The 27,550-nt window shown below is 34.4% G+C and overlaps 1 protein-coding gene across 4 annotated transcripts in view; it reads left to right on the top strand.

Annotated features, from left to right (window-relative positions):
- LOC149797204 (baculoviral IAP repeat-containing protein 2-like) overlaps positions 1-27,550 on the top strand; it is a 162,783-nt gene that overhangs the window by 124,480 nt on the left and 10,753 nt on the right. For all 4 annotated transcript variants that reach the window (XM_089961892.1, XM_089961894.1, XM_089961891.1 and 1 more), the window contains 3 exons: positions 3,282-3,464; positions 12,034-19,857; positions 24,832-24,981. In XM_089961892.1, coding sequence (XP_089818018.1) covers positions 3,282-3,464; positions 12,034-12,227 — 377 coding nt within the window. In that variant the 3' untranslated portion in view covers positions 12,228-19,857; positions 24,832-24,981. The remainder of the gene's footprint in view (positions 1-3,281; positions 3,465-12,033; positions 19,858-24,831; positions 24,982-27,550) is intronic.

Raw genomic sequence — 27,550 nt, 5'->3', positions numbered from 1 at the left:
CATCAATTGATCACTGTTATAAATATTATTGTGCAAGTAATACAATCAAACTACCTTACTGTCTACAGTAATGATGATAGGTTGACCTTGGATGAGCACTAGTCCCTTATTTCACTCAATTTCTGCTTTAAGTGTTGAGATAGCGATTAAATGGATTGTTGAAAGGATTATGTAAAATATTCTGTTCATGAGAAGTGTGATGCCATTGTTTACAAAATAAAGACATGCATAAAGTCCTGATAAATGCGCAGATGGCACAGATCCAAAATGCAGATGTTCTGATGCAAAGATAAGGAATCATGCCCAAAGCAAAGATGGTGAAGCATCAACCTGTAGATAAATAAAAATGTATCATTTACTGTCACTCTCATTGTTCCAATGAAGACCTGAACAATGACACTGCACATGACTGCTAAAAAATCTTCTGATTGACTGCCGAGTGCTGTATTAATATATAGCTCAACCTTATTTGGTGTAGACTATTATATGTAGGATGGTAGTGCATGGGGTGTCACTTGTTGCAGTGTATTAGCATAGCATAAGCAACAACAGTACAACAGTTGCAGCATGATGCACATCATTCTTTTAAAATACTGCACAAGAATATACAGTGTGACTCCGCTATAACACGGTAGTTGGGGTCCATAGAACCTGACCTTGTTATGGACTGAACCGTGTTATAACCAACCAAGTCATTTAGCTGAAGAAAATGATGCATTTACCTAAAATATGGGGGTCAGAGAGGGATAATAAAACATGGCACAAAACCTAGTCTGAAAAACAATTGTATATTGACAATTTACATTTGTGTATTACAATCCATTATCTGATAAGTATTGTAGATGTATATAATAAATCCATGAATTTGAGTATAGATCACATGTTATAGATTTCATGTATGACTTGTATCCCATTAGAAAACACCAATAACACATATATTAAAAAAATGGCAGTCCTCATTTTGATTGATATCCAATTGTCATTTAACAATTCACTACAATTGTTGCAAGTAGCACAAGGCTATAGCTGTTTACATCCTACATGTACATGTACTTAAATTGGCCTAGATGCTGGTCAGCTGGAGAGAGCAACATCTTGTTGAGGCTACCCAGGTGATGAGGCTGTTGATAGGGAAATGAAAATGCAACAATCTATCAGATTCCATTGCTTTTATTTAAGTTTGGTGCTGACTTCCTTTGATGAAAGGTTATTTGTTTTTATTGAAGATTGAAGTTGGCTTTCTTTAATGATGGGTGCATGTATTATTGAAGTTACTGCTAAAGGACATCTTTGGAGGACCAAGCAGATGTATGTTTCATATTGCAGCAACATCAAATAACTGAACATTGATTGAGACTGATTTTTTTGTATTTGCTTAGTATTTATATAAAACAATCGGTGCTTCAGCGGTAATCAGTTTTCTTTGAAGTTTCAGCAAAACTTTTGGAGGGGATACATTTTAAAAACAAAAGGAATTAGTCATCATTTGGGTGATTGGAGCAATTACTTTTCCTGACTTCAAAAGTTGGTCGAGTTTAGCTTGTTGCGGTAGCATAGACAGACCAACAAGTACATCTCTGGGGTTCTTTTGTGGTATTGGGGGGGGGGTGACATTTATGGTGACTGCCTGCCACGCATGCGTCAGAATTTTCAACCAGAAAAAAGGCCAACAGACAATGAATACACAGATGTTCTGTTCTGACGGTGATTAATACCGAAAATATGAGTATTCCAAAGGATTTAATTCTATGAGCGAAAAAGAAGAGAAAGTTTACTTACCATCTACATACAGAAGTCAGTCAAAATAAATATATTAATTAGTAGTGAGCAGCCGATAATCCAATGCTCTTTCATCTGAAAGATCTGTTATGAGATAGGGACACATCTGGTTGATCTCCGCTGCCAGAAATGTTTAAAATTAATTGCAGAGATCTCACATCATACATTACTCAAGCCAGATGTCAGAATAATCGGATTATGATATAACAATGCACTGTTAAGATGGTTTGTCAACATGAACAAAGAATTTGTTTATCTAGCAATAGATAATAAATTCCAGTGCATTTTTATCTCATTTACGACTTCCTTCATGATGCCTTGAATTTCTTCACTCCAAACCCATGGTTGTATATACAAGTTTAAACAGTATATAATGTCAGGAAAACAATTGCCAAATGGTATATTTTGTTGCCAGTAAGGAATATAAATCAAAATTTGTGACATTGGTGAAGTCCAGTGTGATCCCTGAATAAACTTTTTCATACTTTTAAGAAGAAAAGACTTTTTTGGAGTTTGAGAAAAATGCATGTACCGGTATATGAAATTGCATGAGCTATGCGATGATTGTCTTATATTAGAACTGATACATGATCTCTTCCCAAAAATGATAATAAACATTTTACACGTTACTTTTTATACTTTTTAAGAGAGAAAAAAAATTTGTATATGAGAAAAGAACTTGTATATGAAATTTTGGGGACCATACCACAACTGATATATCCAAATCTTATAATGCATGCTATAGCGGGGTCACACTGTACAATGTGGAATTGTCTTTCTATGAAAATAATTTTCTGGCTGACATTGCTAAGACAAAATGGTGAAAAAATGGAAAAACACTGAATCACTAGTTTGGCCATCACAAACCCGAACCTTAGTATAAAGCAGCTTTCCATTAAGCATGCACCAGTAGGAGGGTAGAATTTTGGCTGGCTGCATAAGGGAGGTGAAAAATATAGATAGAACTAAGAGAAAGGAACATCAGATTTTTGTTTAATATGAGGGGTATTTTATGTTAAGGGAGATGACTATTATGGGAGATCACACAGTAATTTTGAAAACATATGGCAGACAATGAAATCTTAGCTTGAAAGGAGACTGCAGAACATATATATCTCAGTTGTTTCTTGACACTAAATCAGTTTTATGCTAATTTGTGACTCCATATATAAGGGCTGTTCCATTTAAACATACATTAAACCTAGGAAAGCACTTTTAAAATGTATATGCCAGGTTACTCTGATCAATTCAAGAGTTAATGAAAATGATACAAAAAATTCTAAATTGCATCTGCTAAACGTAAGAAACAGCACAAATGTGTCAAAGGGATTACAAGTTTTGATAAGAACCAAAAGTTTAATTACCAAGAATTAGAATTTAGATGTGCAAGTACTATTTTCTTTAATATTTTTGTCAGCTTCAGACTTGGTAATGAACTTTACTTAAGAAGACCAGTTACTCATATTTCTTGTGATAAAGAAATGCTAACCATCGATATTTAGGCACACACCAACCAGAAGTGTTAGAAAGTGGTGTGGAGAGAGACAGTACTGCTCAAGATGTTGAAACCAGTGGAGCTGAGGGAGGTCATTCTGAGAGACCAGGGGCCAATGCTCAAGCCATTGGTGCAGCCATTGATGATGAAGAATTTCACTCTTTAGACTCAGAAGAGATTGAAAATAAAGGTCGCATATTCATTTTATGTGATCAATTTTTGGACAGTTCTTGTATAATAGCACAAAAAAAGGCAACTTAATTATATCAGTTATCTAAGATATCTCTAGACCCTTTGGATGTAAATAATTCAGTTCATTTAGATATTTTGTGATCTTTAACCAACCTTCCTTACCTTAATGCAAACTCTATTGTATCTGTTTCTGTGCAAAGTTACAGCCTTTACTAATGTCAATCCTACCTCATCTTAGTCCTGAAGATGTTTGTTGAATATCGTAATACTTCTTGCAGTCAGATCTTGATTTGGCTTGCTTTGGATACCTCCCCAGGTGAAAGTTAAACTGATTAGGTTTTTCCGATACTGTTCACCCCTATTCCAAAATAGATTCTTCTAGCATCCCAGCATGCATTTAACTTGAAGTATTCTTGTATTCTTGACAGGAATGGAATATTACTGTATATACTTGCCTATGAACCCATTCGTGTATAATCTGATCCCCCAAACTAAACACTAAAAAGTGCATGACCCACATATAAGCCAACTCAAAAGTCCAAGATGACATCACAAGATGCACACGGTAAGCTCTAAATGCATTTTTTTATAGGCAAACTTATATTAGCAAAATTTACCCATATAACTCTTTCAGGCCTGGCATGTACAATTATTACATAGAAATGGTATAAAAATTGTTTGAAAAGTCAAGAAATTTATTCAATTTTCTGTTTTCTTATTGTTTTTGCCTAATTCAGATTTGTGTATAACTTGATCGGATGATGACAAGAATTGAGCATTCACAGGTTGATGTAACACTGCCCTTCCCTTTTGACACGATTGTTGTTTGTTTATGCGTTATTGCATTATTCTTTTTATATCAGTCCACCAGTAATTACGTTTTTATTTTGCCTTGAAATTGTAAATACATAACTCAGTAAAACAATATCCCAGTATGACAACAATGAACAACAATAGGGTTTGATTCAACACTCGCAATTAGGCTAGTGAGTGTATTTACATAATGGTACCACCGCAAGTACATTGTAGGTTTGAAGACATACTTAATGAAGTACGTTCCACTGAATGAAGTACATCCATTGGACTCGAATCATGGGCACCACTGCACTAAACTTTAATGATAAATCCAAAATACAATAATGAAGTTTCATAAATGATGCTTCAAAAATTATGCAAATACCAAAAAAACTGAGTTCTAGTTTGCTTTGATGTAAATGACCTTACACCCTGTTTTACAAAACTACGGTAATCATGCCAATATTACAGAGTGAAAGGAAAGTATACATCAAAGTACTGGAATAGTTGTCGGTCAAAATTCCCTCTTAACCCAAGACAGTTTCAGTGTTTTAATGATGAACTGGCCTGTATTGCTGTCATAATACAAAAGACAAATTTTCCAATTATAAAGAAAGGAGACGTCAAAACATCCAGCTTTCCATTGTGTGGAAAATTATGATTTTGCTCAGCCAAAACATAAAAGTAAAATAGATTGATGATGATCTTTGTTGATTTATATTCAGAATTTTAGCCTATATTATTACCATTCTTTCATGAACATGTAACAGTTACCATATGCTGGTTGTACCTTGCATAATTGAACGTGTGTACATTTTCATAAAGATTACCTGAGTTGGTGGCAACGCTTATATCACTGAAAAAGAGTAACTCTTGAGCGTGTTGATAAACCTAAATGAAACAGCTATTACTGGCTAGCTGAAGTTTTATATGGAAGAATGTGATTTGGTCAAAAAATGAATAAAGCATTATCTGCATCTAATATGTTTGGGAATAAACAAGGATGTTGAGCATGATTGGCACTGTGTAAGTACTGTACATTATAGTACAGCCTGGTCTCAGAGGTAAACTCGAACCAGCCAGTGAATTATGAATTCTTTACTTACCTTTATTTAATTTCTTCTTGGAGAAATCAGAAAATATGCACATGCAAAATAATAACAAAGCAATCATCGTAGTTTATAACAGTTTAGTAAGTGTTGTGACAATGAGGTTATTTTTTCCACATGCATGTCCGTCTTTGGACATGGAAAAAATATATCCCCCTCCAAAAAGAACTATTAATTTGTTTTCTCATTTTTATTTACATCCCATTAATCCCACAGACCGTATTCTAGAAAAGACGGCTTCTATGTAACTACGACATAAGAGTACACTTGTCCATAGACTTGTGTGCACTTTCCTAACAGTATTATGTTCTGTTTATAGCAGCTGCCATATTTCCAAGAAACATGCTGGTTCTGCTTTCAAACTTTTGACCTCAGTTTCTATTTATAGCAGCTGTATGGCTTAGTTAGGAGAGATCAGACTGGTTTTCTAACTTGTAATCTTTGCTTGCAGATTCTTTGTTTAAATTCATATCTGGTACAGAACCAGTCTGTATGTATTTGGCGCTAAAAGTCAAGTCAAATTTATTATAGTCAATGCATGTGTTAGAGTCAAAATGTTTTTCAAATAATTTCACAGATGGATTAGGAAAAGACAAAAAATCGATTTAGAGATGAATACATGAATTACACAATACAGCGTTTTATTCTAGGGCAGTGTCCTGCCCCTTGCAGGCTGTGTGGCTGTGTGGAAGCTGTGCACAGGCTGTGTGGAAAGGATTTTAATATTGGTCATGGTGGTAAAACAAAGAAACCTTGAATCAGCTCATTTTACCTACTCCAATACAAAGGTTACTTCTTTTTTACAGTAGAACTAAATTGTGGACATGAATTTTATAAATGCAAAGGCATTATGTACTGAGTTTTTTATAGAACACGGACCACCCCTAGCAGTAGAAGACTACATTGGTCCTTTGTTCAAATGGATGTTTCCTGATTCCAAAATTCTGGAAAATATGCATGTGCAAGAACAATTATCTAATATTTTTAGGTGTTTAGCAGAAGATACTTCACTTAAAATTACAGAAGCCATTGAAATTGGACCATTTAGTATTGCAACAGACAGGAGTAGTGATTATGATGACAAAACATTGTACCCAGTCTGTGTAAGAGACTTTGACAGTGAAAAGGGAAAAGTCAGAGTGCTCTTCTTTCATTACCAGAATTAACAGTAGATTCCACTGGAGAAAACATTTTTTTATTTGCTTGATAATGCTTTGAATAAATATAAGTTGGCAGAACTGTATGGGGTTTTCAGCTGATACTGCATCAGTGATGACTGGAATTCATAAAGGAGTTGCTTTCTATATTTTGAAAAATGTCATTGTTCATATCAGGTTGTCTCTGTCATATGATGCACCATGCTGCAGGAAAGGCTGCTGATAAATTAGAAGGAACTCCTGAAGTATCATGTAGGCCTCTACCTGACAATGTACTTCATGCGGACATTGTTGATTTTTTTCATCTTATTTTTTTCATCTTATTTCCCAACTAGAAGACCCAATAACTGGAAGATATAAATTTCCTCTTCTTTGTCAGGTTATGAAAGGAATATTGGTTCTTTACCATTCTAATGCTGACTGTGAGAGATTGTTCAGTATTGTTAACAAAAGCAAAACTGAACTCAGATCCAGGCTCTGTAACCCAGCACTTAGTGCTCAACTGGTGTGCAAAACATTCATTGTGTCAGCTGGTACAAAGTGTTTTGAAATGCAGTATGAGAGTCCGTTGCTTTTTAAAGCTAAAAGTGCTATATATGAAGACTTGAAGCAGTAATTGATGTTAAAAGTCCAGAGGGATAAATAAATCATTTTGTACATATGCTCATTGAACTTTTATCATGTTACATGTGGATTACTCTTTTTCTGCTCGGATTACTCTTTTTGTCCACTTGGATTACACTTTTTCCTCACCAGGGGTTGGCATGTATGCTATGACCAGTGCTCTCTAGAGTCTATAAAAATAACATAAAAAAGTATATTGAAGCCAAGGAATGTCACATATCTATCAGAGACATACCATTTTACAAGTCGGACATAACCCTAAATTTGTGAAAAAAATGCATCTGAAGGCTTTGGAAGAAAACTTAGAGCATCAGAACTAATGACAAACAAGACTTTCATACATCAATTCTTTGCAGTTTTCCCCATTTAACTATTTTCATAACATTTTAGGCTAGCCTTTATTAATGTTAATCCTACATCATAGTGATTGGAGCCATACAGGTCATTGCTGGAGACCGTCCAAGAGCAAGCATGCAAGTGACAGGGCATAAACATGGGTCGTTAGCTGACAATAAGAATGGCATTAACTATACCTAATTTATGCATTGGGAATTTCTTCAAAATGTACTTCGTTTGTTAGTTCTGTAAATCTGAATGACAGTACTCATGTCATGGGTTCCAAAACTTGATACACACCATGAAATTTTATGTAATTTCCAGCTGCAATCACATTCTCCTTACTGCACTCAAAATGAAACAATGTGATGTTCCATAGTGTTATGATTCCCCACATTAGGATTCCAAACAATGACAAAACAGATTCAACTGCTCAAATCACATTTACATTGAAATATAATTGTCTCAATAAATTTAGTCCATCACAAGCAGAGAACCATGATTTAGTTGAATCAACAGAAAAACAAATCCATCCATTCCAGACCAACTATAAAAGTTGTTTCCAGGTGCATTCATTTGCAATATGACTCTAAATTTCTATTTTAAGTAGAACACAGCAAGAATTTTTATAAATCTAATGTCAAGCATTCAGTGAAGTTAAAGGTGCTGGGTGGTGCTATTTGCACATTAATATTGTTACTGTGTATTGATGAATCTACGGTTGTCAGGGTTCATATGGTCTTTAAAGGTCTTTGACAGTTTGGGAAAAATGAGGTAGCATCTTCAAGGCCTTGAAAGTTTGGGAAAATTGAGCAGATTACCCTGAGGTCTTTAAAAGTCTTTGAAAATTGAAATAAACCCAAACATTTTAATTTCTTTCCATAGTCACAAATAAGGTTGTTAGATTCAGATGTAATCGAGTTTTCCTGGTTTCTATCTTTTGATGACCCATTCAGTTTCATTTCATCATTGTTTTCTCATATAACATAGCTTGTATACAAAATGTTAGCAAAAATAGGTCTTGGAAATCTATGTTTGTGGTCTTTGAAAGTTTGGGAAAAGTCTTTGAATTTATCATTCAGAATTCGGTATGAACCCAGTATTTATTTTGGAATACAGCAAAAATTAAATTACTTTGTTTCTTGTAGTGTATTTTTTTATTATTAAACCTTAGGTAGAAAAACAAAATGAACCTGAAATTTCAAAATATAATTTCACTTCTAACCCCAATATTAATGTCTTCTTGGTCCTAAATAAAAGTCATGCTGATCTGAGGTCTAATGTGGCCGCCACAGTGGCCAGCTTGCAAATCTTGTTATCACAAGTTCGCCTGAATGAATGATCATACTTATACCAATAGACTTCTTATAATGTTTTGTTGATCTTAAATTAAAATAGAGCAGATCTGGCATCCAGTGTGTAGCAATCATGAGAATCTTGTTTTAGCTAAAGTTTTTTGACACTGGGTTTTCAAAAGAAGAGTTCTTATGGTGTCTACTTGGTTATAAATGAAAATGACTAACCCTCAATTTGGCCACCATGGTGGCTATCTTGAAAATATTGTTATCTCCCCTCACAAATGAATGGTCCTAAATGAAAATGGTACCAGTTGTATGTCCCAGATTCCTGTCATGAAAATCTTGTTGTCACTTCTCCCCCTGAATGAATGATAAATATGACATGGGGTTTTGACCTAAATGAAACTGGTGCCAGTCTGGTATCAAATATGTCCACCATGGTAGCAAATTTGAAAATTTTGTTATTGCTAGAGAATATCAGAGATGGTTTGAACACTTAGCAGTTAAAAGAAATGAAATGGTCTTGCCTTGAATTCTTTGAATTTCTTTTTGCCCAATAGGGCATCAGTCTCATCAAGGGACACTTGTTTAAATGCACTTAATTTCAGAAATTCCATTAAACTGTGTTTTTCGGAGATGACCTAGGATTTGCAGACTTAAGGTTTATACTCAGTTGAATAGTCCCAAATATAAGTGTAAGAATGGATATGAAATGTATACATGTAGTTGCATATATCATACGGTTAACAGGATATCAGACACTTCATAACACACAGTGTAAAGTCACTCTACTTATGACGTTACATTGCAGGCTTATTCTACCTATGCAATGTTAGGTCTTCCATTACAAAATGGCTATTTTGGGGAATTTTTAACACATAGACCTATGATTTCTATCCTCTTAAATCTAATCAATCATAATTTTTTTTGTACTCTGTTTGTCCATTTTGTAGCCAATAAAAAATAGGTAATATTATAAACAAAAATTGACAGAAATTAAATAATTTTATTCTTGTTTTATGGAGAAGTCCTTTTTTTAAACATATTTCTTTATAACAAATCCTTAATACAAAACAAATTTATCTATTCATCTAACATCCTATAAATAGAGACTGTATTTTACCAATTCAGTTTGTGTTTTAAGGGTGTTGTTCGAATAAATTGACCTAGATCATATGGTACAGTTGGTTTATTTCACATCAAATTCAAGTTGTGTTTTAAAGGATAGGAATCTAGAAAATAGAACTTTATTTACAATTGTATTCCATTATCAATAAAAAAGCATGAAATAAATGTCACAGATAAACATGGTTTAGTTTCATTAGAAGTATAGTAGTCAAAAAGTTGTTTAGCGTTTCATGCTAAACCAAGCTTACAATGGCAGATGAATCTTGGGCCATGTTTTAAATATTAGCAATTCAAAGCACACAGTATGTGTATCGACCATTACCAATATATTCTGTCAATTAGCCAACCAAAATTCTTATTATGGAAGGAATACATGTCCCATATTATGAAAATGGGGAGCTGACTGCTTTTAAGTCAGCTTTTTTGAAAATGTGCATATGTTGGAGAATCCCAATATTTACAAGGATAATGTCAGGGAGTAGGGTGGATTCAGGCAAAATAGTCATCACAGAGTCTGTCATTTCACTGGAACAGACCCAAAAGGCAAAGGTCACTTGCCTTGCATTGATTTCATGATGTTATGTTACCCCCACCCCATTTAGTTTCAATACTGAATATTAATAATGAAAGTTAAATTTCAACTTTTTTTTTTTTTTTTCATCCAAGAGAAAGAATGATAGAAAATAGAAAAAGAAATGTTCTGTAGCCAGTTTTGGTGCAAATTTGATGATCATAATGATCAGAACATTGTAGAATTGTTGAAACTTCACAAAGTAACCTTAAAATATAAATGAAAATTTTTAACTTTTGTTGCCCAATCTAAAGTAAATTATGATTCACTGGATATTTCCAGGTCCATTACTAATAAAATGAATCATTGTCTCCAATATTTCATCATATATACAGATGAAAAGAGAGCTTCTAGGAAAGGTTCTACAGATCTTTTACTGCAAGGTGCTTTTGTTGTTGATGATTTTTGTTAACAACTGTGATGAAGCAAAATAAGAGAAGTTTTAACATTTGTATAAACTTCTAATAATATTTCATCACTATTTTAATAATCTGACATGAAAATATGCAAAAACATTAGTCAGAAGTGACTATTTTAAACTTACTACACCCAGTTTTACTAATTTACACCAGCTTCTAGCTAGCCAGGAAATGTCAAGCTATTAGGGTCCAGCTTTAACTTATGATTACCTGCAGTGAACAAGTTTTTGTATGATTAAGGTGTCTTCTGGTAAGGAAACTAGTAAATTACAGTTCCAGTCAAACAAAATTTACAAACTTTTCATTGGGACATTACACAATAAAAAATGTTAAGCCACCAACAGAAATTGGGGCCACCAGGTAGTACTAATTAATGTAGCAGAATCATTCCTTAGTTGTGTTGGAAAGGTAATTTGCTAGCAGCCTGTCATGCACTTGCCCACCCTTTTAATTATGGAATAAGGGTCATAGACAAAGAAAATGCAATTAAAGATTTTAGTTAACATTCTTAATTTGCTTTACTTCTTGACCCATCAGTAAGTTGGGTTTATAAATTGATTTTTTACACTCAAGAAAATGAATTAATTCTGTGACATTCTTGCTCTTCCCTTTTGTCCTTCAGGTCGAATTCCCAGAAAGTTCTTTTGAGGTCTTAGTTACAAGTTTTCATGTGCTTGTGTTTCCTTAATTGTCTTATCCCCATAAACATGGAAAGACATACGTTTAATTTTTTTTATTGGGAAGACTTTGACAGTAACATTGTAATTAGTGTTATGCTTCTGTGATTAAGTTTTGTTTAAATATTTGTGCAAGTCAGATATAAAGGTGGGGGAACTGGGTTCTGTAAAACCCTGGTGGTTCATGTTTGATATGAGGCATTAAAGAGCAGAGAAAATTCATTAATTTGCCAGTATCTCTGACCTTATGTTCAAGGTCACAGGCACAGAAGATGACATTTGAATATATGTAGGTTTATACTTAAGGTGTTGATTTGACATACAGACTATGGCCTTCTGTTTCAGTTAATTTTGAGTCAAAAGGAGGACATCCATGCATCTGTATTCTACTATTAACATTTAATATTATAATAGAATTCAGACATTTCAACTTGCCCAATATTTGTTTTCCAGATTATGGAGAGCTTGAGGAGGAAAACCAAAAACTTAAGGAGCAGACAACTTGTAAAATCTGCATGGAGAATCCAGTCAGAGTAATTTTTCTTCCCTGTGGCCATCTAGTCTGTTGTGAGACCTGTGCTCCTGCCTTTCGAAAATGTCCAATTTGTCGCAAGCATATCCAACAATCTGTTAAAACTTATCTCTAAATGTGAAAATTTCACAGAAATCTTTTGTTAAAGGCGAAAAATTTGTGCAAAATGAGAAACCAGAGTAAAATATAATATATACTGTTGCATCATTTTTGTGGGGCTCAATTTTCATGGTTTTGTATAAAAAAAGTATAATTCATTACCACTTTCCACATTTTTAAAGAAGAATATGAGAGTGATGCAATACAGCACTTAGCACATCATCATTTCCATTGCAGAATTAGTGGATGATGACTCAGCAAAAGTTAGACATGCAGACTAGTTAAAGTGAGTGTTCAGTATAAATAATTTTTTATTATGTTTTTTTTTAAAATTCTGGTTTTAATCCACATGCATTTTGCCCGTTTTTGCCAAGTACTTTGACTTGCAGATCCAGCTTAGTAGTAAGAATAAATGTACATTTTTTCATACAGTGTACTATAATTATGGCATGTAATATATTAGCTATGATGTTGTAGACTCAACAAAGTATGGGTACTAATATTAGTACTAATAATATAGATTACACTTTCTATACTCAGATTACACTTTTTTTGCCACTTATATTAGCAAAGTTCCACTTATATCTAACGGGGTTGGCATGTATGAAACAGTATTACCACCTCTATGAGCGCAACAAAATATCTGACAAGATCAATCACTTAAATCATTTTTACTCTGAGTGCTCAACATCAGAGGATGCCAACACCACCAAGGCAAAGATGCTAACTAAACTGAAAGACAGTGAAATCACTCCTTTGTTGGAACTTGAACCACTGGACTTTACAATAAATAAAGAGTACAAAGAGTTGAAATCACACTTTGACAACTGGTATGCTAAACAGGTTATGGAGTCTATTACAGAAAATGAAGATGCAACTGCAGATCTGCCAGCCCTTATGATTTTGCCGTAAGTCTTATGAAAGTGACCCTTAAAATACAGGCTTACAGAATACTATGAAAACTATGGAAAAATGATTGCTTTCAAAAAATCCGGATAGTTGGCTCATCTTTGTTTGATTGGATCTGGGTTTCATATTAGAATTAGTGGAATTAGTCAGGGAACCAGATGAACTCTACAGCCTTACCTCACATGCTTTAAACTGCACATATTTTTTCACGCAAATCGTCTGCATGATTAAACTGTTGATTATATAAAAAATTTTAAATGGCATCCAGCAAATGATGCATGTTGCATACAAAACGAAAATTTAGCCTTTTAAAAAGTGTTAATAGTCAGCACAGAAGAATAAAAAGTAATATTTAGATTCTTGTGAATATAAGCAGAAAGGGACACATTTACATTTTTTGAACATCACATGTCAATTTTAGTATGTCTCTTTGAGGGAGATATGATTGCCATCATGTGAAATGGAAAAATTTCCAAGACTTGTGTCAGGTTGAGAAATAGCAACAAGCCATTGAGCTGCATATTGGTTCAGCTGAAGTTTGTGCAACTGTAAATAAGGTCTAAGTGTACTTTACAAACTTTTCAGTTGAACATAAGTGCCACACCAGAATTCTGTGATAGATAAAACTTGATTGGCCAGCTGTTTCCTGCATTGGTCATTACTCTCTAGCTGGTCCAGTTACTGTTTGGCATGAAACTGCACTCCAACCTGGATCTTGCAGCACCAGTTTTTGCCAGTATCTCCCGTTCATTTATATCTGTGTTGAATCTCTTGTGTCATGCTTGTGGACATATCTGCTGGTCTCTGGGTATTTGGACCTCGGCTGTAAAGCATATTTTTTTGATTTGTCCATCTTGCATCCTGTGCATGTGTCTGATCCAGCATAGTTATCTCTGTTTAAGTAGGGCCAGGAGGGCCTTCCTTGGAAATATTTTTCTTTACGCCATGAAATTCACCAAATTAAAAAATTGGGAGCCACTTTTAAGGCATAGGAGCCATTATATGCCATGATGCAGGGACTTAATCATGCGTAATATTATATTGGCCCTATTTTTAATCTATATAAGCATGACATTAAAACAGTTTTTACATGTTTATATTACATTTCAAAGCACAAGAATAATTATAATAAATATGACTACCATTCTATATACGTGAAATTCATTGTAAAGCATATGAAAAGCAAGAATGAATAAAAATGTTGTTTCTTTATAACTGATAATACAAAATACTGCTTAGTCTTTATGAACAATGTCACCGACACTTCATCAATATCTGCCTCATTTTTTTCCCAGACCATTTCTTAAATACCCTCCTGAAATCAAAATTCTCAACTCTTTGCCTATCAATAGAAATTCTCATTAAATTCTTCTGAGTAGATATACCCATAGAATTTCCTAAGTTTGTTTTGATGATATATTCAGGTGACTGAATCTCGCCTCACAGTCTGCAGTAGAAATAGGGACAACAAGTAACCTGGTAGCTGCCTCAGATGCAGCTGGATATAAATCTGTGTTTTTCAGAGCTAGATTAGCCATATTCTTTGTGCCTGATCAGACTCGTTTTGTAAAGTAAATTTTTATTTTTTCATTGATATAAGAGACTGGCCCTTTACAGTTGACAACTGGCATCCTTTTAGAAGCATCCTGTGTTACTTGGTTAAATTCAGACCACAAAAACGTTATCTAAGGGGGCACTCACCAGTTAACATGTACTTTTGAGAGAGTGATGTATGTAAGGTGAAGTAGTTTGCATTTAAAACATGCACAGTGGAGAGAATGTTGGCATACCTCTATGCTACATTAATGTAATGTGGATGATATTTGTTTTGGATATTGTACTTTTGGAAATTGTACATGATTTAAGCACACTGCTAACTAAAATGACTGCTTCCTTGTGTTAAAAATTCAGCCTGAATTAGTCTAAAGTACACTATACATAGCAGCTATTAAAATAGGGAAAATGAATTTTGCCAGACTAGACAATACCAGCTTCTGAAAGTGCTATGAATGAATTACCAAATATATAAAATGTAAAAAAAAGTTATTGGCTCTTTTTTATACAATTTACCTTTGAAGTTCAGGAAGTGAAAATGACCAAGTAGAGCTAGCACATTTTTGAAAGGTGCACATCTGAAGTAAGGCCAAGCTGTTAACTCTATAACCCTTATTACACCCATCAATCATACACCAAAATAAAGGGAATTAAAGGTTCTTTGAATTATACCTAAGATATACAAGGTCTTTTTTAAATTGGCAGTATAACCAGTGAGGAAAGACGGGGAAATTCTTTTTCTTTAAAATCCTAACACTATGCAAAATATGAAACTGTAGAGTGCCACCTAAGTAAATAAGCCCTAAAACACTAAGCAGTCCCAAGTGCATCTCACACTCACAGTTTGCAATAAACATAACTTAGCAACACGTGCAAATGACACCCAATCATATTGCCGACCTGTGCAACAATAGGGTATATCCCTTAGTCATTTCTTATTTCCTACTAATCACATTTAATTACTTTTCAAAACTGACGTACAGTTTGCAGTTAGCTGAAGTCATGTTCAAATAATGTCTTATTCATCATCTACCGACATGATCCACTGACTGCTGCAGATAGTAAAATGGGTATTAAGTGGCTCGAGTCACTTATATCAATGAAAAATGAAAAATTAACTTTATAAAAATGTGTTGCCAGCAACTTTTTCTGGTTAGTAAAAAATAGCACCACTTAAAAAATTCTTTAGCATTTGGCAACAAATGCAAATCTAGCGGAGGCCCTAGGACAGGATGCTTAGCAGATTGGCTTGAGCAAGAATTTTGGCATTGGTGACCATGTTTTGCCATGTAATGCCAAGTATGTCATCTAAAGTGCAGAGATAAATGCTGTTGAGTTTCTTCTCTTGACTGCTGTAGTTAGGCCCTGCATGGCTACCATACAGCAAGATACTGAGGACACTGTTTGTCCTCTTGGATGTCACTGGAAGAGTCATAGTATCAGACTTTCGCATGGGTGTAGAGGACTGTAATAAAGGCCTCCAGCATATGACATGTTGAATGATATAATACACTCAGATGTTGTTGTTTTTTTGCTACTGGTTTCTTGATCTTCTGCGTTAGTGCATTGGTTACTGCAGAACTTGCACCATGTTTACATTGTTTATCAGCACTCTTGCTTTGTCAGCAAAATTTCCTGAGATGTCTAGTTTATGGGATGGAGAGCAAATTGCATATAGTGATCTATGACAAGTGCTAGATCCAAAATTTGAGAGGGAGAAGGTCACCAATAACGTCAAGAGCTGGGCATATGTGCGCTCTTCTTGGGTGCACTGAGGAATTACAAAACAAGACAATAGTTACCTGTTAACGGAAATGAATAAACCATTGCTATAGCTGCAGGATGCAGCAAGCGAATGAGCAGCAAAATGTTCAGAGGTGCCAGGTGAATTTAGTAATGTGACTATACATAACCTAAAATATATACTGGCAATCCCAGCATGCAATGTGCATGCCTCCAGTGCATATGCTGATGACCATGGAAGTGGACAGTTGTGGATTGCTGTGTTATAAGAAGCTGCTCAAAGATTTTAGCCTAGATTATCAATGCTCTGAAATATGAACCATTTCAATCTTTGTAATAATACAGTTTATGTGCCAGTAATTAGTGTCCCTAAACTCGGGTGCCTCTTGACTTTATTTTGAAGGAAAATTATTTATTGCCAGATTTCATATATTTTCACAAGCAAGGGCAAAGTTATATGTAGCATATACTGTGTACATACAGTTTGTATTTTTTGTCTAAGAGATCGCTGATGGAAGATTTCCAAAATGTTGCTGATTAGTATTGTGCAGGAAATATACATGAGAAAAAATCCGCTCTATTGCTTCATTCATCAATTGTAGTTTGCCTTTTATGAGAGTCTTTGGTCTTTTTAGGCTCCTACACAAATTTGAGACCATCTCTATCACCACTCTACTACCAGGAGTTTTTGTCACAATATGTTTATGTATATATTTCTTTTGTAATAAATACGACTTTTTCCCCATAATGAGTTTCATTTGTAGATAATAATTTGCAACAGAGCTATTGAGAAATATGTAACAGAGGCACTGGTTTTTATACTGTGATATACTATAGTATCTCAGCTAGGTAGGCCTTCTGTGAATCCTCACACCACCCATGACTCAATCTCTTTGGCATTTTTTATGCTTTAGTGTAATGCAAGCAAAATGAAAGATGTTAACATTGCACATTTTGGGATGCACTTACTCTGCTGGCTGAATATTTCATTGATCCCCAAGGGACCTCTTTAGGGTTCACAGTGAGACAGTTGTTGGATGTGGTGACATATTGCCCATATTGGAATTCTTTTCTGTTGAAGCCAATGGTTCTCTACACATGGTCATTATATTTTTGGACCTATCCTTTGTCTATAACAATGAACGACATCCTAATATCTCCACTATTTGATAACAGGAAGGTTTTAAATACTACTAGAGATAAGTCTCTTGGAATTGAGTTTAGCTAGTTTCCCGATCTGGTTGGTTTTTTGGACTTCTTAATGTAATGGTATTCAACTGCACCTGCCAATTCATAAATTTTTAAAACATTTTTCACTTCTGAAAAAGGTTGGCCTGCTTAGCCCATGTACTGGTGATAAAAGTGACAAAATGAAAAATGAAACAAAAGAGATATGGAATATCTGGAGTCCTAGATTTGTATGAAAAGCTTTATGTCTGGAAAAAGGATTCCTGCCATGAAATATATAACTTATTGGTATAGGTTTGTTTTGATCCATTGCCTGACTGATTTGATTCATTTTAATGTCTTCACAAATTATTTGTATTACTTTATTTTGTTGAAACAATGTAAACTTCTTTCAAAGCCTTTGCCCCATCAATCCTGTACATAATGAATAGGGACAGAATCACCAATCATGTACATAATGAATAGAGACAGAATCACCAATCATGTACATAATGAACAGAAATAGAATCATACAAGAAATAATGTGCTTAACTGTATATGACTTGCTGGTTTTGATGGGAAAAAATTATTTAAAAAAAATTGAAAAAATATATATAAAAAAACAAAATTATTTTAGAGTGCTTGTGCTCATGAATGTTGTAATTTTGTGTGCCTTTCTTGTATACATTTTACTTGTTGCAGTCACAAGTGTATTTGTTAATATTTTTTTCATTCAGTCATGATGTGTATTGTCTTTTGTATTGAGGTATTATAAAACAATAGTGGGCTTGCATGCCCACAATACCACCATGCAGCTAGTTTTTAAAGGAATGATCCTTAACTTTTATGTTATCTTGTATCTTATTATCATGTGGCAAAGGATTGTACATTTTTACTCACCTCATGCAATTATCATCATCATGATGTTTTGTTTGACATATTTTGCAACAAATGAATGAAACCATATATATGGAAAGTCTGTTATATTTATACAGTTTTAATGATTGTAACAAATACATCCACCAGGTGTTTGACCTGTTATCCAATATGGCCACCATAGTTGCCATTTTTGAAAATCTTGTTATTGCAATTCCTCCTGAATGAAAATGAATACTAACATGGTGTTTTTGCCAGAAGACTTTGTATGATGTCTAGGTGGTCATAAATGAAAATTAATACTACCATGGTGTTTTTGCCAGAAGACTTTGTATGGTGTCTAGGTGGTCATAAATGAAAATTAATACTACCATGGTGTTTTTGCAAGAAGACTTTGTATGGTGTCTCGGTGGTTATAAATGAAAATTAATACTAACATGGTGTTTTTGCCAGAAGGCTTTGTATGATGTCTAGGTGGTCATAAATGAAAATGGTGCTTATATGTTGCCTGACATGGCTGCGAGAGTGACAGTCTTACAAATCTTGCTATTGATAATGTAAAGTAATATTGCTGTGGTGTATATATTTGCTCTTATAATAATCATCAATGTGTCATGTTTGACATATTTGGCCATGAATGAGTGAATTGATTTACATGAAAAGTCTATTATATCTTTACATTTTATAAAGATTGTAGCAAATATAATCAGACATATGTAAACTAATATAAAGATGTGTGTCATCATCACGTTTGATAAGGATCGTATTTAAACCATGATTTGATTGACTTTGTTTTTAAAGATATCAGCATGGTGCTTTTAAATATGGTACAGTATTTAATTCCTACTCAAATTTTCTGACATGCATGTCGATACTATATTGCATTGTCTGTTGCAGTTTCACTACAAAAATTATGTATGCAGTCTCAGTATGTTACGTAAGTATATTAAATATTGTCTGACCTACTTAAGCATACTGGAAGTTTTTAGGGATTATTTGCATCTGTACCTGTTGCAGGAAGAGATCTTTGTTAATATATGCCATGGGCAATTAAGAGATTTTGTGTGGGTACTCAGGACAGTATTCGGATGCCTGGTGAAGTCTGGGTGATTCCACATCTTGTGTATATACCCTGAACAGTCACAAACTCTTAAAGGATTTTTGATGCAAGAACAGATCTGGATTTATAAAAACCTAGTACAGACACATGTTCTTGATCACAATTAATGACATTTTATGTGAATCTGTTCAGAAATTTGTAGGTTCTGGATAGTTAGGATATAGTGAAGAGTTCTATTATCCAAAGATCATGCTGAGTATCCAATGCTTTCCTGGACAATCATGGTTTATTCATCACTGGGAGTTGGACTTTCCAATGTCTCTGGAGAGATTACCAGGTGAGTCATTTTTACAGATTCTTACAACTTTACTACTTTGTATCATTTATGGATAACAGATTTACAGTTTTTGTTCAATAAATTATTTAACATAATTGAAAAAGTGAGGAAACTATCAGCATAGTTACATTTCTTTTTAAATTTTAATTTAAAACATTCCTGAAGTTTAATTTGTATGCCCCACTGCTTACAGTAAGGGCACCTTGGTTTTGTCCTGCCATCTAATAATCTGTCATGAAAAGTTTGTTAATATCTGATTGCACAAAAAAACAGTCAGTAAAGATGAATGAACTTGGGCTAGCATAGTGCATTCATATGTAAATGACCTAATTATAACCAAGGCCATTACTGTATAATAACAGTTTTTCCAGTTTTAGTTTACCCTGGTCATAAAGCCAACTGAATATCATGCATTTTGTATTTGACAACAATTGTTTGATTTTGATCAAACTTTCAGTATAGTGTTATATGATGGATAAGTTAAAGAGATTCCACATATCTTAAGCTTGTTACCATTCTGGGGACGATGATTTTGATAAATAATGAGATTCACTTCTGTTAATGAGATCTTTCAACAGGAAGCTATATTTTATGATCCAGTGATCAGTCTTGGGATATGGACTTATATCATGAACAATCCATTCAGCACTTGTTAAATCACTGCAATTTTTTTTATAGAGTTATTTGTTTGTGTGTTTTGTAGTTTCATTAGTGCAAATAATCCTGCAGCTGTAAATGAATTACCATGAAATCTGGTCAATATTATGGTCATAGACTAGAAGAGTTTATGGAATGGTCTGCTGTTCATTATCCCTTCCTTCATTAGCATAAGAATATTGCTAATTTTCCTAAACTCTTGCAGGATTACCATGAAGCTGTAGATATTCATCCCATAGTCTAGTTGGTCCCAAGTGAAAATGGTACTGATCCAATGTTTAAAATGTCTGTCACATCAGACGTCTTGAAATTCCAGCTATCACTACTCATCCTGAATGGAAAGTCTTCTTTACATGGGATTTCTAGGAGAAGTCTGCTTATGATGACTAGTTGATCATGGATGAACTGATGCCAATATTTTATCTAGTATGGCCACCACAGTCAACATCTTGAAAATCCTATCACTACTGTTCTTGAATGAAATAATATTGCCATGGGGTTCTCACCAAAAGACCTCTTATGATGTATAGTTGGTCCAGAATGAAAATGGTGTCAGTTTGATGTCCAGATGTTGAAAATATTGTCATCACTGCTTGTTCTGAATTCATGATCATACCAATGTGTGATTTTTGCTACTTTCTTGTAATGACAGTTTCTTCCTGATGGTGCTATTCAGACATTCAGTATGCCTGTCACACTGGTCATCAAAAACTCTTGTTAGCAATGTTTTCCAAAGTGCAACTCTGATCAAATGTCACCCCTTCAGATGGAACTGACTTGCAAAATACACCTTGACTTATATGAGGGTACAAGAGAAATTGTTTTTTTGTAGCCCTAAAAAGGGGTGTGCATTGACTTAAGGTAGAATTTACTTATTAGTACATATATACAGTATGTCTTTATCTTTGGAAATAATGTTTATCAGACTATCATAAAATCGATAAAATCTATTTGATAAAATCTTTTGGGAGATAGTTTACATAAATTATCTTAGTGTTATTCTTAAAATACTACATAACTCAGCCCTGTGAAATGGTCAAGTGTTAAATTATGTAAACCAGGTGTCCAATGTCTGCTTGGCCAAAGTGATAAGGTAACATTCTGGTACAACAGTAAATTACTGTCTCATGCAAGGGAATTTTGGCAAAAACTTTAATCATCATGCATTTGACATTTAAGATTAGCTTCAGTAAACATGGCAAGGGGATTGGGAAGATGTGATAATACTGAGGTGTTCAGCCTGGTACCTTTAATCAGGAGATATTGAAAAGTAGGCCCCTTTCATCAACTCTGCACCGCAGCAATTACAAAAAAGTCCTGATTTAAATAGATTGCTAACATACTTCTTGCCCACTGCTACATGTACTTTTATCTCTACAGGTTAAATACCATAAGAGCTTAAGCGATGGCTTTGTCTGGCATACAGTGTCCATCTGTCTGGCATACAGTGTCCATCTGTATGGCATACAGTGTCCATCTGTTCATCCATTAGCATAAGTTTGTAAATGTGGCTATTGTGCAATTGCTGTTTCTCCTGAAAGGATGATGGAATTCATGGGGGCTCTTAAGTAAAAGATTTCTTCAGGTATGTAGTTGGTCATAAATTAAATGGTACTGATCTGAGATTCAGTATGGCTGCTACATTAGCCATCTTCAAAATGATGTTACTGATGTTCCTGAATGTATCAGTATACAGTTTTCAATTCAAGATTTCTTTGATGTCTGGTTTATTCTATAGGAAAAGGGCTCTGGGTTGCCAAGTGGTCTAAGGCACTTGCATTTTCAGATCACACATCTTGCTTCTTTGGATCCTGGTTGAACCATTGTGAGTATATGGGAAGGTTTGCCATTAGGTTCTCATGGGTTCTTATCAGGGTCTTCCTGGGTACTTCCTCCGCCAAATATAATGGTTGCCATGGATAGCCTATCACTTGCTGAAAAATGGCATTAAATCCACAAAACCAAGCCTAATCTAAAGGAAACTTGTACTGATTTGACATCCAGTATGGCAATAATCATGTTATTGGTATACCATCTAAATGGCAGGTCATACTGACATGGGTCTTTCTCTAGAAGACTTCTTGCTATATCTGATTTGTCCTAACTGAAAATGGTGCTGAAAATGACTTACAATGTGTCCACCACATCAGCCATCTTGAAAATCTTAACGGTAGCTACCATATTGACATGGAGGTTGCCTCTGAAGGACTTTTTTAGATAGTGGTGATCTGACATCTAACATAGCTATCACATTGGCCATGTTGAAAGTCTTACTTGAAGCCAGTTATCCTCAGTGGATAATTGTATTGAATTGGGGTTTTAAAATAAAAAACTTCTTACAATGTTTTGTTGCTACTAAATGAAAATGGTGTTTCAGCAAGATCATTAAGGCAGCAAACTTGAACATCTTGTTAGTGCTAGTTCTCCTGAATGAATGGTCATATCAGTGTGGGATTTCTACTAAAAGTTGTTGTAGTTGTTATAGGGTTTAACGCCATTTTTCAGCACAAGATAGGCTATACATGGCGGCCAGTATTAATGGTGGAGGAAGAACCCGGAAAAAACCAGGAAAGAACCACCGACCCACGAGAAGCTACTGGCAAGCTTTCTCACATAACCACAATAGCTGAATCCAAGACTCAAACCGATGCAGACAGAAATGAGATGGCAGTGATCCGTAACGATGAACATATTAGACCACTCGGCCACTCGGGGCCCCTTCACTAAAAGACTTTGAATAAATCTTGTTTATCCAATTAATAAAACAATGCAGAGTTTACATCCAACATGGCCACCATCTTGAAAATCTTTTAACTGTTACTTCTGCACAACAGGTGGTTGTATCAGGGTTTCACTTCAATGGTTCTTGATATGGAGTGGATCCAGAATGAAAATTATACTGATCCGGCTTCTAATATTGACACCACAGCAGTCATCTTTAAATTCTTGTTACTACTTATTTTGAAGCAATTATCATATCAACACAGGTTTTTCACTAAAATACTTTTCACTAGATATCATTGGTTCTAAGTGAAAATGATGCTGATGCAACTAAGATGTGAACATTCTTATTAGAACAACTTCTCATGAACATATAGTGATTCCAACATTGTGTACTATATTAAAATAATGATGATCCCTCTCCCAAAATGTCTGTATTGCCTGGCATTCAAAAAATCTTGTTATGGCTTCTTTTCCTTAATGGATGGATAGCGACATTGGTTTTTATTTTAAAGGTATGGCATGATGCATTTAGTTTTGAAGGAAAATGGTGCTAAGCTGACCTCCAACATAGCACCATATTGGCCAACTTACAAGAACTCGTCACTGCTGCATGAATGGTGGCATAGACATAAAGCTTTCGTAGAACACATCTTGCTACTTGTAATTGGTTCTGACCACCAACATATCAGCACTTTTGTGAATGAGTTTGAATACTGGGCCTAACTGACCTTGGGGTCAAAGGTCTTTGCCTACATTTTTGTACTTTATTGAACTTGTAAACACAGTAACATGTATACTAGTATATAAAAATGAAGTTTTACCAGACTTTACATTTAGCTGTTACAGTATTACAGTAAACAAATTAATGTTCAGCACTCTCACATTGATTTTAAGGTCAGAGGTCAGTTTCTAGCTGTACTGTCTTGTGAGCATGATCCGACAAACAAGAATGAGTTTTTATCAAACTTAATTTGTGGAAATATCGGAAGAATATTGTGCATGCTGCCAGTCCGTTCACTTGGGGGTTTTTGCCAAAAATGTTACACCTAGCATGTTGGTATATCTTGAAATGTTAAGAAAAGTGATCTTCACTATATATCAAGTTCTGGGTAATCTGTTATTAATAAAAAAAGTCAAGGTCAAATCCCAAGGCAAGCGATTATTTAAAACTATCTCATGAACATATAAGAAAATATTTATCTTACCAAATATCATATGCTGGTGGTTGTCGATAATATCGGTAGTTTCAATACAGAACATTAAAAATGACTCAAAGGATAGTATAAAAAGGCTTATCATGGATTCCTGAACATTCTTTTCAGCCATTAGCATCATTCCTTTTCAAGGAATGTTTTTTTTAAAGTTTTTTTCTTTCCAAACCAGACAGTTACTTAAAAATGGAAGAGATTTTTATAAAGCTAAATGCTTTTGGAGTCAAATAACGTACAAATCAATTAAAATTCAAGAATCTTGGTCATGTGTCAACATCAAATGATGCAAGGTTTTTAAATGCTGTTAATGTATGGATTGACTTAACTCTAGTGCCACTGACATGATTGCAAGTGGATGATTTTACTTATTCTTTTATTTCAGTCAACTTTTGACTCAGCCTTGGAGACTGATGTGAGAGAAAAACATTTCGAATTTAGTCAGTGACATATCAAGAAGTTTCATTTGAATTGTATCCATGTCAGTCCTTGACAGATCTATGGCTTTCTATGCCTTTCCATAAATATAACAGAGGTATATAGTGTTACACTTGTACATTAATCCTTTTGTTCATACATCCTTGGTTCAATTATACTCTTAGGTCAGTTTTTAGGTACTAATCAAACATTTGAATTTATGACACATTGTTTTATGGGTGACATATCATAGTAACTGAAATCAATTACACTTTACCATAAAATAGCATGCAGTTTGCTTAATGTGCAGTATCCAGTACAAGCAAATATATAACTTGGAAACTGTTAAGATCCCCAATCAGTAGCCAGATCTACATTTAAGGGCATGAAGAGATAAACTATGCATCCAACACACGACATTGGGTCATATAATAGAGATGGGGACTTGCCTTTGCTTCTTAACTTTGAAACTATTGAAATCCCTACCTTATAGCAATACGTTCACTAACTAGAAATGAAGAGTCAAATAGACTTTTACTGTGTTGCAAGATTGGCCACCGAGTCAGGTCATGACCTGTCCCTTTTGCCATAATTGGAAAGGTCATCACCTGTCCCTTTTGCCACAATTGGAAACATGGTGATACTCAAGAATAACACCAATTTTGACAAATGCATATTGGCCACTTTGTTGTTATTCTTGAATTCAACCCGAAATTGGACTAAATCTTTATAATGAGATGATCTTGAATTAGATTGCTTTCTGGCATTAGATGACATCATTTACAGGAGTTTAGGCCACTGATTGCACTCTTTCCTGACTTTGTTTCTGCAACATTACCTTACCAAGGATTGATAGATTCCAAATAAATTTGCATACAGCTTATGGGTTGATTTCACAGACATCATACTTGTGTACACAAATACCCACAATGCAATGTGCACACAACTTACAGGGTTCATATGGTCTTTGAATTTCTTTGACAGTTTGGGAAAAATGAAGAAGCATTTTCAAGGCCTTGAAAGTTTGAGAAAATTGAGCAAATTACCCTGAAGTCTTTAAAAGTCGTTGAAAATTGAAATAAACCCAAACATTTTAGCAGTGCTGATGTCTGTTAAGAGAACAATTTATTTTGTATTAAATCTGATGCAAAAGATACATATTTCTAAAATAACAATGAATGTTAACCTATCTTCCAGATCATTATAATGCTAGTTCACTATCACTGTCATCATCATCATCATAGTTCTTTTTACTGATTTTGTTCTTCATCCTTTTATTACCCAGTACTCCTATCTGTTATTGTTGCCATTGTTGTTGCTGTTGCTAAGAATGGATTTCTTGCCTATTACGGTACATATATGGATGGAAAATGAAAGAAGTGTTTAAAAGACCCCATTTTCTTTCAATATAATCATTGCCATTCTTGTTACTATAGATGGTGTTCTTCCTACCATTATCACTTGTAATATTATCATTGTTATTAATATTAATAGTGCCAGTATTGCTGTCAAGAGTTAGTTCCTTGTCATTTACTAAAAAATACATATGGGAAATTCAGCTTTTGGTAAAAGTAATTCTAATGCCATGCATTTAACACACCAGTGGAGATCACTGAATCTGTATTTTCAAGTCAGTGCCAAAGAAAATTTACTGTAGTCTTTATCTAGTTCCACTGATCAAAAAGACCTCAGTTTTCCTCAATAATCTGTAATTTCATAAATTCTCACAATATGCGACTTCTGTAGATCTGAAGGCTAAAAAGCTAGTGAAACAGGCAACCGTTGATAATCTCAAGTCGCATTATGGTATCATCGATTGTCAGGCTCCATCAATAATGCTCTCCACTAGAGAGAGGCGCCAAAATGAAGTATTTTGAGTAATAAACCATACATTAGGGAAGTCTTGTAAATTCAACTCACTGAAAGTGAGTAAAATTGTCATTTTAGTTTCAGATTAGTGATGGATGAATAGAAAAATCATTTACTTTTATTCCTGTGTATTAAAAATGTGATTTTCTAGTCATACATTTATGTGTAGAATTATAAATTTTATTTTCTACTGACACATATACGTGTGTATTACAAATGTGATTTTCTTGAGACACATGTAATATAAATGTAATTTTCTAGAGATACACAAGTGTGTAATATAAATGTAATTTTCTAGTGATACACAAGTGTGTAATATAAATGTAATTTTCTAGTGATACACAAGTGTGTAATATAAATGTAATTTTCTAGTGATACACAAGTGTGTATTATAAATGTAATTTTCTAGTGATACATATATGTGTGTATTACAAATGTGATTTTCTTGAGACACGTGTAATATAAATGTAATTTTCTAGAGATACACAAGTGTTTATTATAAATGTAATTTTCTGGTGTTTCTGATACTTTGTAGGCCCAAATTCAGCCTACCTCATCTAAGAGAACCATATACACTAATATCTGTCCCAAATAACAACCATAAACCACTCTGGTGGCATATCTGCTGAGAGCATCTGCCTCAGATGCAGGAGGATGGGGATTTAACCCTGGTCGAGTCATACCAAAGACTTACAAAAATGGTACGAACAGCAACCTTGCTTGGCGCTCAGCATTAAGAGGTCAGCGTTAGGACTGGTCGGCCTGGTGTCAGGATAATGTAACTGGGTGGGACATCATGCTTCATGTCTGCGGCTTGA

This window comes from Sinohyriopsis cumingii, chromosome 6 (assembly GCF_028554795.1).
Source record: "Sinohyriopsis cumingii isolate HCF-2022 chromosome 6, ASM2855479v2, whole genome shotgun sequence".
NCBI lineage: Eukaryota > Metazoa > Mollusca > Bivalvia > Unionida > Unionidae > Sinohyriopsis > Sinohyriopsis cumingii.
Note: the sequence above shows the minus strand (reverse complement) of the source record. Positions and strands in the feature narration are given on the sequence as shown.